The sequence below is a fragment of the Phyllobates terribilis genome, unplaced genomic scaffold (genome assembly GCF_046119375.1).
Source record: "Phyllobates terribilis strain yellow unplaced genomic scaffold, ASM4611937v1 Scaffold_4__5_contigs__length_816908805, whole genome shotgun sequence".
NCBI classification, from domain to species: Eukaryota; Metazoa; Chordata; class Amphibia; order Anura; family Dendrobatidae; genus Phyllobates; species Phyllobates terribilis.
In genome coordinates, this window is record NW_027362764.1 from 52,365,065 (window position 1) to 52,378,022 (window position 12,958).

Here is a 12,958-nt window from a genome sequence, read left to right on the forward strand (position 1 = left end):
CAAAGCGTCAAGACCGGAAACTTAAAGCAATATGTCTCCAAAACAGGAAATGCACAACAAAACAAATGAGGAACGAATGGGAGGAAGCTGGAGTCAATGTCTGTGACCGAACTGTAAGAAACCGCCTAAAGGAAATGGGATTTACATACAGAAAAGCTAAACATAAGCCATCATTAACACCTAAACAGAAAAAAACAAGGTTACAATGGGTTAAGGAAAAGCAATCGTGGACTGTGGCTGACGGGATGAAAGTCATATTCAGTGATGAATCGCGAATCTGCATTGGGCAAGGTGATGATGCTGGAAGTTTTGTTAGGTGCCGTTCCAATGAGATTTATAAAGATGACAGCATGAAGAGAACATGCAGATTCCCACAGTCATTGATGATATGGGGCTGCATGTCAGGTAAAGGCACTGGGGAGATGGCTGTCATTACATCTTCAATAAATGCCCAAGTTTACATTGATATTTTGGACAGTTTTCTTATCCCATCAATTGAAAGGATGTTTGGGGATGATGACATCATTTTTCAAGATGATAATGTATCCTGCCATAGAGCAAAAACTGTGAAAACATTCCTTGAAAGAAGACACATAAGGTCAATGTCATGGCCTGCAAATAGTCCGGATCTCAATCCAATTGAAAATCTTTGGTGGAAGTTGAAGAAAATGGTCCATGACAAGGCTCCAACATGCAAAGCTGATCTGGCAACAGCAATCAGAGAAAGTTGGAGCCAGATTGATGAAGAGTACTGTTTGTCACTCATTAAGTCCATGCCTCAGAGACTGCAAGCTGTTATTAACCCCTTTAAAGCCCATGACGTACTATTCCGTACCTGTGTCCTGGGACTTAAGAGCCAGGTACGGAATAGTACGTTATGGCGATCGCGCCCGCACACAAGGTGTGCGGGCGCGATCGCCGCAGGGTGTCAGCTGATTGTCCCAGCTGACACCTGGTGCTATGTGCTGGGAGCGGTCTCGCACCACTCCTGGCACATTAACCCCCGCAATGTAGCAATCAAAGTTGATCACAGCATTGTGGTGGCAAGTGGAGGTGATCGCAATACTCACCTCCTCCTCTGGCCTCCAGCGCTGTCTGCCGCGGCTTCCCGGATGTTGTCATGATGACCCGGGTCACCAGACAGCAGGAAGATGTTTTGGTCATGGAACAAAGTATAAAAGTAAAAAAAGTATCAGAAAGTGAAAAAAATATATAAAAAAAAAAATTGTAAAAATATAAAAAAAAAAATAAAAAAAATAATCCATCAAAAATAAAAATATAATGTACCCATTAATAAATATTATTATGAAAAAAAACAAAACAAAACACTAAAAGTACACATATTTGGTATCGCCGCGTCCGGAACGACCTGACCTATAAAACTGTCCCACTAGTTAACCCCTTCAGTAAAAAAAAAAAAAAAAAAACGAAGCAAAAAACAATGCTTTATCACCATACTGCCAAACAAAAAATGGAATAACACGCGATCAAAAAGACAAATATAAATAAAAATGGTACCGCTGAAAACGTCATCTCGTCTCACAAAAAACAAGCCGCCATACAGCTCCATCAGCCGAAAAATAAAAAAGTTCCAGCTCTCAGAATAAAGTGATGCAAAAAAATATTTTTTTCTATAAAATAGCTTTTACTGTGTAAAAGCGCCAAAACATAGAAAAACGATATAAATGTGGTATCGCTGTAAACGTACTGACCCGAAGAATAAAGCTACCTCATCAATTTTACCACATGCGGAACAGCATAAAAAAAAATTTAAAAAAACAATTCCCGAATTGTTGGTTTTTCTTTATTCGGCCTCCCAAAAATTGGAATAGAAAGCGATCAAAAAAATGTCACGTGCCTGAAAATGGCACCAATAAAAACATCAACTCATCCTGCAAAAAACAAGCCGCCACATGACTCTGTCGGCCAAAATATGGAAAAATTATAGCTCACAAAATATGGCGATGCAAAAACTAGATTTTACAAAAAATGCGTCTTTTAGTGTGTGACAGCTGTCAATCATAAAAACCCCATATGATTCTGGTATCTCTGTAATCGCACCGACCCGAAGAATAAAGTCGTCTAATCACTAATACCGCACGAGGAACGGCGTAAAAAATAAACTCTCGGGTTAGGGTTGTGCTAGGGTAAGGCTGTGTGCCCACGATGCATTTTTTAAGCGTTTCCGCAGTGGCAAAAACGCTGCAGAAACGCTTAAAAAACGCATGGTAGAAGGCCTGCCATGTTCCCCAATGATAATCCGCACGTGCTGTGCACATGCTGCGGAAATTTCCGCTGCGGATTATCACTGCGGAAAAAAAACGCAGCACTAGGAATTATTTTGCGGAAGTGCTGCGTTTTCGCCGCCATTGACTTGCATTAGACAGCATGGATTACGCATCACTGTATATGTAGATGAGCATTCCATGGGTTCCAATGTGCGGATGGTACCTGGGTGTGGAGGACAGGAGACTCTCCTCCGGACCCGGGTACCATAGTACCTGTAAAACAAGAATAAAATAAAAAATAAATATGATACTTACCTTCTGATGGCCCCCGATGCGCTCGTCCTCCCTTGCCGGCAAATCGCGATGGACTGAAGGACCTGCGCTGACGTCATAGTCATGTGACGGGTCAAGCGACGCTGACGTCGGCAGGTCCTTCAGTGCAGTGTACCGTGATCTGCCGGCAGTTAGCACCGAGCGAAGCAAGACTCCGGGGGCCATCAGAAGGTAAGTATAGATTTATTTTTTATTTTTTACCATTCTCTCTGTCACACTATATAAATCCATGCCGTTTGAAAGGATTTATATAGTGTGACCAAGTTGACAAGCACTTTCCAAGTGATGCTAAAATTGCTTGGAAAGCGCTTGTCAACCCGCATGCGGAAATGCAAGTGAAGAACGCTTCACATCCGCATGTCCCTGGCAGGAAAAACGCATGTACAATCCGCATGCGTTTTTTCTGCCAGGGGAGATGCAGAAACGCTCAGGAAAAATCCAGAGCATTTCTGCATCGTGGGCACATAGCCTTAGGGTTGGGATTTTTTTCAAAAGTGAAAAAAAAAAAAGATGGCGATATGGCGACTAGTGTTGAGCGCAAGTGCTCGCTACTTGAGTTGCATTGGGTGCTCGGGTATGCACTGAGTATCGCGGGTGCTCGAGTGACATGCTCGAGTCTCCGCCCCATATGCTTCGCGGCCAGAAAAACCTTGCGGGGATTGCCTGCCATGCACGAGCGATCCCCACATGTTTTTATTTGGGTGTCTAATAACCGTGAAACATGCGGGTGGGGACTCGAGCATGTCACTTGAGCACCCGCGATACATGGTGCATACCTGAGTACCCGATGCAAACTCAAGTGTCACTTGTGGGGGGTTTCCACTGTTTAGGCACATCAGGAGCTCTCCAAATGCAACATGGTGTCCGCTAATTATTCAAGCAAATTTTACAATCAAAAAGTCAAATGGCGCTCCTTCCCTTCCGAGCCCTGCCGTGCGTCCAAACAGTGTTTTTTCCCCACATATGGGGTATCTGCGTGCTCAGGGGAAATTGCACAACAAATTTTTTGGGGTCCATTTTTTCCTGTTACCCCTGCGAAAATAAAAAAAATTGGGTTTAAAATAACATTTTTGTGAAAAAAGTTAATTGTTAATTTTTTTCTTCCACATTCCAAAAATTCCTGTGAAGCACCTGAATGGTTAATAAAGTTCTTGAATGTGGTTTTGAGCACCTTGAGGGGTGCAATTTTTAGAATGGTGTCACTTTTGGGTATTTTCTGTCATAAAGACCCCTCAAAGTGACTTCAAATATGATGTGGTCCCTAAAAAAAATGGTTTTGTAAATTTTGTTGGAAAAATGAGAAATCGCTGGTCAACTTTTAACCCTTATAGCTCCCTAATAAAAAAAAAAATTGGGTTCCAAAATTGTGCTGATGTAAAGAAATGGGAAATGTTATTTATTAACTCTTTTGTGGGACATATCTCTCTGATTTAAGGGCATAAAAATTAAAATTTTGAAAATTGCAAAATGTTCAAAATTTTCGCCAAATTTCCGTTTTGTTCACAAATAAATGCAAGTCATATCGAAGAAATTTTACCACAATCATGAAGTACAATATGTAACGAAAAAACAATCTCAGAATCAGTGGGATCCGTTGAAGCGTTCCAGAGTAATTACTTCATAAAGTGACAGTGGTCAGAATTGTAAAAATTGGCCCGGTCATTAACGTGCAAACCACCTTGGGTTGTAAAGGGGTTAAAGCCAGAGGTGGTGCAACAAAATACTAGTGATGTATTGGAGTTTTCTTTTGTGTGTTTGTTTTTCATGATTCCATAATTTTTTCCTCAGAATTGAGTGATTCCATAATTTTTTACCTCTGCTTGGTCTGAAAAAAATTACCCTTACTGAGTACCACATTTTTAATCTTGATTTCTTTTACTGTTTCTTAAAGCCCTAAAGTTGCCATTTGAAATGACTTTAGTTTTGTGCCATGTCTGTGATCTGCTTTTTTTTTCAACAACATTAAACAACTGAATGAGCATCCTCCGAGCCCGGTGACTCCATAATTTTTGCCAGGGGTTGTATATTCCAATCTTTGCTGCCTGCAGCGACCACTAGAGGGAGCTCCTTTGAACACAACGATAAAACTGCATACAGTAATCTTGTGAGCTCACTCTAGTGGTGGCTGTAGGGATCCACATTACAGTGCGTGTATGACTGACCATAAACAATGGAGACTATTTCTTACCTACAGACGCTCTCACAGTTGTGATGTCATAGGTCTCCAGAGTGAAGATGACCTCATCCACCGCCTGAATTCCCTCCTCAGCACTAAATATTATTTCATGATGTTCACTACCAATATGATTGGCGACCTGGGAGGACAATAGAGATGGTGTCAGTATCACATGACATATATCTAATAGATATGAATTTGACGGATCTGCATTGATGGGCAGAGCTAATCTCCGATCCAACATTGGGAGTGATTTTCCATTTTGAGAATTAAGACTCATGTTGGCACACATGCTTGGCATTGGGTGATGTCAATATGTCATTAGTATTAGTGATTATGTCACTATATACTGCCATGTACCATACATACTGTGCCCTATACACTGCCATGTACCAGACACAGTGTGTGCCCCATACACTGCCATATATCATACATAGTGTGCCCTATACACTGCCATGTACCATACATAGTGTGCACTATACACTGCCATGTACCAGACACAGTGTGCACTATACACTGCCATGTACCATACATACTGTGCCCTATACACTGCCATGTACCAGACACAGTGTGCCCTATACACTGCCATATATCATACATAGTGTGCCCTATACACTGCCATGTACCAGTCACAGTGTGCCCTATACACTGCCATGTACCAGACACAGTGTGCCCTATACACTGCCATATATCATACATAGTGTGCCCTATACACTGCCATGTACCAGACATACTGTGCCCTATACACTGCCATGTACCAGACACAGTGTGCACTATACACTGCCATGTACCAGACATAGTGTGCCCTATACACTGCCATGTACCAGACACAGTGTGCACTATACACTGCCATGTACCATACACAGTGTGCACTATACACTGCCATGTACCATACACAGTGTGCACTATACACTGCCATGTACCAGACACAGTGTGCCCTATACACTGCCATGTACCATACACAGTGTGCACTATACACTGCCATGTACCAGACACAGTGTGCCCTATACACTGCCATGTACCATACACAGTGTGCACTATACACTGCCATGTACCAGACACAGTGTGCACTATACACTGCCATGTACCAGACACAGTGTGCACTATACACTGCCATGTACCAGACACAGTGTGTGCCCCATACACTGCCATATATCATACATAGTGTGCCCTATACACTGCCATGTACCATACATACTGTGCCCTATACACTGCCATGTACCAGACACAGTGTGCACTATACACTGCCATGTACCATACATACTGTGCCCTATACACTGCCATGTACCAGACACAGTGTGCCCTATACACTGCCATATATCATACATAGTGTGCCCTATACACTGCCATGTACCATACATACTGTGCCCTATACACTGCCATGTACCAGACACAGTGTGCACTATACACTGCCATGTACCATACACAGTGTGCACTATACACTGCCATGTACCAGACACAGTGTGCACTATACACTGCCATGTACCAGACACAGTGTGCACTATACACTGCCATGTACCATACATACTGTGCCCTATACACTGCCATGTACCAGACACAGTGTGCCCTATACACTGCCATATATCATACATAGTGTGCCCTATACACTGCCATGTACCATACATACTGTGCCCTATACACTGCCATGTACCAGACACAGTGTGCACTATACACTGCCATGTACCATACATACTGTGCCCTATACACTGCCATGTACCAGACACAGTGTGCCCTATACACTGCCATATATCATACATAGTGTGCCCTATACACTGCCATGTACCATACATACTGTGCCCTATACACTGCCATGTACCAGACACAGTGTGCACTATACACTGCCATGTACCAGACATAGTGTGCCCTATACACTGCCATGTACCATACACAGTGTGCACTATACACTGCCATGTACCAGACACAGTGTGCCCTATACACTGCCATGTACCATACACAGTGTGCACTATACACTGCCATGTACCAGACATAGTGTGCCCTATACACTGCCATGTACCAGACACAGTGTGCACTATACACTGCCATGTACCAGACACAGTGTGCCCTATACACTGCCATGTACCAGTCACAGTGTGCACTATACACTGCCATGTACCAGACATAGTGTGCCCTATACACTGCCATGTACCAGACACAGTGTGCCCTAAACACTGCCATGTACCAGACACAGTGTGCACTATACACTGCCATGTACCAGACAGTGTGCACTATACACTGCCATGTACCAGACACAGTGTGCCCTATACACTGCCATGCACCAGACACAGTGTGCACTATACACTGCCATGTACCAGACATAGTGTGCCCTATACACTGCCATGTACCAGACACAGTGTGCACTATACACTGCCATGTACCAGACATAGTGTGCCCTATACACTGCCATGTACCAGACACAGTGTGCCCTATACACTGCCATGCACCAGACACAGTGTGCCCTATACACTGCCATGTACCAGACACAGTGTGCCCTATACACTGCCATGTACCATACACAGTGTGCCCTATACACTGCCATGTACCAGACACAGTGTGCACTATACACTGCCATGTACCAGACATAGTGTGCCCTATAAACTGCCATGTACCAGTCACAGTGTGCACTATACACTGCCATGTACCAGACACAGTGTGCACTATACACTGCCATGTACCATACATACTGTGCCCTATACACTGCCATGTACCAGACACAGTGTGCCCTATACACTGCCATATATCATACATAGTGTGCCCTATACACTGCCATGTACCATACATACTGTGCCCTATACACTGCCATGTACCAGACACAGTGTGCACTATACACTGCCATGTACCAGACATAGTGTGCCCTATACACTGCCATGTACCATACACAGTGTGCACTATACACTGCCATGTACCAGACACAGTGTGCCCTATACACTGCCATGTACCATACACAGTGTGCACTATACACTGCCATGTACCAGACATAGTGTGCCCTATACACTGCCATGTACCAGACACAGTGTGCACTATACACTGCCATGTACCAGACACAGTGTGCCCTATACACTGCCATGTACCAGTCACAGTGTGCACTATACACTGCCATGTACCAGACATAGTGTGCCCTATACACTGCCATGTACCAGACACAGTGTGCCCTAAACACTGCCATGTACCAGACACAGTGTGCACTATACACTGCCATGTACCAGACAGTGTGCACTATACACTGCCATGTACCAGACACAGTGTGCCCTATACACTGCCATGCACCAGACACAGTGTGCACTATACACTGCCATGTACCAGACATAGTGTGCCCTATACACTGCCATGTACCAGACACAGTGTGCACTATACACTGCCATGTACCAGACACAGTGTGCCCTATACACTGCCATGTACCAGACACAGTGTGCCCTATACACTGCCATGCACCAGACACAGTGTGCCCTATACACTGCCATGTACCAGACACAGTGTGCCCTATACACTGCCATGTACCATACACAGTGTGCCCTATACACTGCCATGTACCATACACAGTGTGCACTATACACTGCCATGCACCAGACACAGTGTGCACTATACACTGCCATGTACCAGACATAGTGTGCCCTATACACTGCCATGTACCAGACACAGTGTGCACTATACACTGCCATGTACCAGACACAGTGTGCACTATACACTGCCATGTACCAGACATAGTGTGCCCTATAAACTGCCATGTACCAGTCACAGTGTGCACTATACACTGCCATGTACCAGACACAGTGTGCACTATACACTGCCATGTACCAGACACAGTGTGCCCTATACACTGCCATGTACAAGACACAGTGAGCCCTATACACTGCCATGTACCAGACACAGTGTGCACTATACACTGCCATGTACCAGACACAGTGTGCACGATACACTACCATGTACCAGAGACAGTGTGCCCTATACACTGCCATGTACCAGTCACAGTGTGCACTATACACTGCCATGTACCAGACACAGTGTGCACTATACACTGCCATGTACCAGACACAGTGTGCCCTATACACTGCCATGTACCAGACACAGTGAGCCCTATACACTGCCATGTACCAGACACAGTGAGCCCTATACACTGCCATGTACCAGACACAGTGTGCCCTATACACTGCCATGTACCAGACACAGTGTGCCCTATACACTGCCATGTACCAGTCACAGTGTGCACTATACACTGCCATGTACCAGTCACAGTGTGCACTGTACACTGCCATGTACCAGTCAGTGTGCCCTATACACTGCCATGTACCAGTCACAGTGTGCACTATACACTGCCATGTACCAGTCACAGTGTGCACTGTACACTGCCATGTACCAGTCACAGTGTGCACTATACACTGCCATGTACCAGACACAGTGTGCCCTATACACTGCCATGTACCAGAAACAGTGTGCCCTATACACTGCCATGTACCATACATACTGTGCCCTATACACTGCCATGTACCAGACACAGTGTGCACTATACACTTCCATGTACCATACACAGTGTGCACAATACACTGCCATGTACCAGTCACAGTGTGCACTGTACACTGCCATGTACCAGTCAGTGTGCCCTATACACTGCCATGTACCAGTCACAGTGTGCCCTATACACTGCCATGTACCAGACACAGTGTGCACTATACACTGCCATGTACCAGACACAGTGTGCCCTATACACTGCCATGTACCAGAAACAGTGTGCCCTATACACTGCCATGTACCATACATACTGTGCCCTATACACTGCCATGTACCAGACACAGTGTGCACTATACACTTCCATGTACCATACACAGTGTGCACTATACACTGCCATGTACCAGACACAGTGTGCACTATACACTGCCATGTACCAGACACAGTGTGCACTATACACTTCCATGTACCATACACAGTGTGCACTATACACTGCCATGTACCAGACACAGTGTGCACTATACACTGCCATGTACCAGACACAGTGTGCCCTATACACTGCCATGTACCAGACACAGTGTGCCCTATACACTGCCATGTACCAGACACAGTGTGCACTATACACTGCCATGTACCATACACAGTGTGCACTATACACTGCCATGTACCAGACACAGTGTGCCCTATACAGTGCCATGTACCAGACACAGTGTGCCCCATACACTGCCATGTACCAGACATAGTGTGCCCTATACACTGCCATGTACCAGTCACAGTGTGCACTATACACTGCCATGTACCAGACAAAGTGTGCACTATACACTGCCATGTACCAGACACAGTGTGCCCTATACACTGCCATGTACCATACATACTGTGCCCTATACACTGCCATGTACCAGACACAGTGTGCACTATACACTGCCATGTACCAGACACAGTGTGCCCTATACACTGCCATGTACCATACATACTGTGCCCTATACACTGCCATGTACCATACATACTGTGCCCTATACACTGCCATGTACCATACACAGTGTGCACTATACACTTCCATGTACCAAACTTACTGTGCCCTATACACTGCCATGTACCATACCTACTGTGCCCTATACACTGCCATGTACCAGACACAGTGTGCCCTATACACTGCCATATATCATACATAGTGTGCCCTATACACTGCCATGAACCAGACACAGTGTGCCCTATACACTGCCATATATCATACATAGTGTGCCCTATACACTGCCATGTACCAGACATACTGTGCCCAATACACTGCCATGTACCAGACATACTGTGCCCTATACACTGCCATGTACCAGACACAGTGTGCCCTATACACTGCCATATATCATACATAGTGTGCCCTATACACTGCCATGTACCAGACACAGTGTGCCCTATACACTGCCATGTACAATACATACTGTGCCCTATACACTGCCATGTACCAGACACAGTGTGCACTATACACTGCCATGTACCATACATACTGTGCCCTATACACTGCCATGTACCATACATACTGTGCCCTATACACTGCCATGTACCAGACACAGTGTGCCCTATACACTGCCATATATCATACATAGTGTGCCCTATACACTGCCATGTACCATACATACTGTGCCCTATACACTGCCATGTACCAGACAGAGTGTGCCCTATACACTGCCATATATCATACATAGTGTGCCCTATACACTGCCATGTACCATACATACTGTGCCCTATACACTGCCATGTACCAGACACAGTGTGCACTATACACTGCCATGTACCAGACACAGTGTGCCCTATACACTGCCATGTACCATACACAGTGTGCACTATACACTGCCATGTACCAGACACAGTGTGCCCTATACACTGCCATGTACCAGACACAGTGTGCACTATACACTGCCATGTACCAGACACAGTGTGCCCTATACACTGCCATGTACCAGTCACAGTGTGCACTATACACTGCCATGTACCAGACATAGTGTGCCCTATACACTGCCATGTACCAGACACAGTGTGCCCTATACACTGCCATGTACCAGACACAGTGTGCACTATACACTGCCATGTACCAGACATAGTGTGCCCTATACACTGCCATGTACCAGACACAGTGTGCAATATACACTGCCATGTACCAGACATAGTGTGCCCTATACACTGCCATGTACCAGACACAGTGTGCCCTATACACTGCCATGTACCAGACACAGTGTGCACTATACACTGCCATGTACCAGACACAGTGTGCACTATACACTGCCATGTACCAGACACAGTGTGCCCTATACACTGCCATGCACCAGACACAGTGTGCACTATACACTGCCATGTACCAGACACAGTGTGCACTATACACTGCCATGTACCAGACACAGTGTGCCCTATACACTGCCATGTACCAGACACAGTGAGCCCTATACACTGCCATGTACCAGACACAGTGAGCCCTATACACTGCCATGTACCAGACACAGTGTGCACTATACACTGCCATGTACCAGTCACAGTGTGCACTATACACTGCCATGTACCAGTCAGTGTGCCCTATACACTGCCATGTACCAGTCACAGTGTGCCCTATACACTGCCATGTACCAGACACAGTGTGCACTATACACTGCCATGTACCAGACACAGTGTGCCCTATACACTGCCATGTACCAGACACAGTGTGCCCTATACACTGCCATGTACCATACACAGTGTGCACTATACACTGCCATGTACCAGACACAGTGTGCACTATACACTGCCATGTACCAGACACAGTGTGCACTATACACTGCCATGTACCAGTCACAGTGTGCACTATACACTGCCATGTACCAGACACAGTGTGCACTATACACTGCCATGTACCAGACACAGTGTGCCCTATACACTGCCATGTACCAGACACAGTGAGCCCTATACACTGCCATGTACCAGACACAGTGTGCACTATACACTGCCATGTACCAGACACAGTGTGCACTATACACTGCCATGTACCAGACACAGTGTGCCCTATACACTGCCATGTACCAGACACAGTGAGCCCTATACACTGCCATGTACCAGACACAGTGTGCACTATACACTGCCATGTACCAGTCACAGTGTGCACTATACACTGCCATGTACCAGACACAGTGTGCCCTATACACTTCCATGTACCAGTCACAGTGTGCCCTATACACTGCCATGTACCAGTCACAGTGTGCACTATACACTGCCATGTACCAGACACAGTGTGCCCTATACACTGCCATGTACCAGACACAGTGTGCACTATACACTGCCATGTACCAGACACAGTGTGCCCTATACACTGCCATGTACCAGACACAGTGTGCACTATACACTGCCATGTACCATACACAGTGTGCAATATACACTGCCATGTACCAGACACAGTGTGCCCTATACACTGCCATGTACCAGACACAGTGTGCACTATACACTGCCATGTACCATACACAGTGTGCACTATACACTGCCATGTACCAGACACAGTGTGCCCTATACAGTGCCATGTACCAGACACAGTGTGCCCCATACACTGCCATGTACCAGACATAGTGTGCCCTATACACTGCCATGTACCAGACACAGTGTGCACAATACACTGCCATGTACCAGACAAAGTGTGCACTATACACTGCCATGTACCAGACACAGTGTGCCCTATACACTGCCATGTACCAGACACAGTGTGCACTATACACTGCCATGTACCAGACACAGTGTGCCCTATACACTGCCATGTACCATACATACTGTG

The 12,958-nt window shown here is 45.6% G+C and overlaps 1 protein-coding gene across 1 annotated transcript in view; it reads right to left on the reverse strand.

Moving 5' to 3' along the window:
• LOC141264912 (asparagine synthetase [glutamine-hydrolyzing]-like) overlaps positions 1 to 12,958 on the reverse strand; it is a 186,559-nt gene that overhangs the window by 13,708 nt on the left and 159,893 nt on the right. Inside the window, exon 7 of the mRNA XM_073677324.1 lies at positions 4,750 to 4,876. Within this exon, the coding sequence (XP_073533425.1) occupies positions 4,750 to 4,876 (127 nt within the window). The remainder of the gene's footprint in view (positions 1 to 4,749; positions 4,877 to 12,958) is intronic.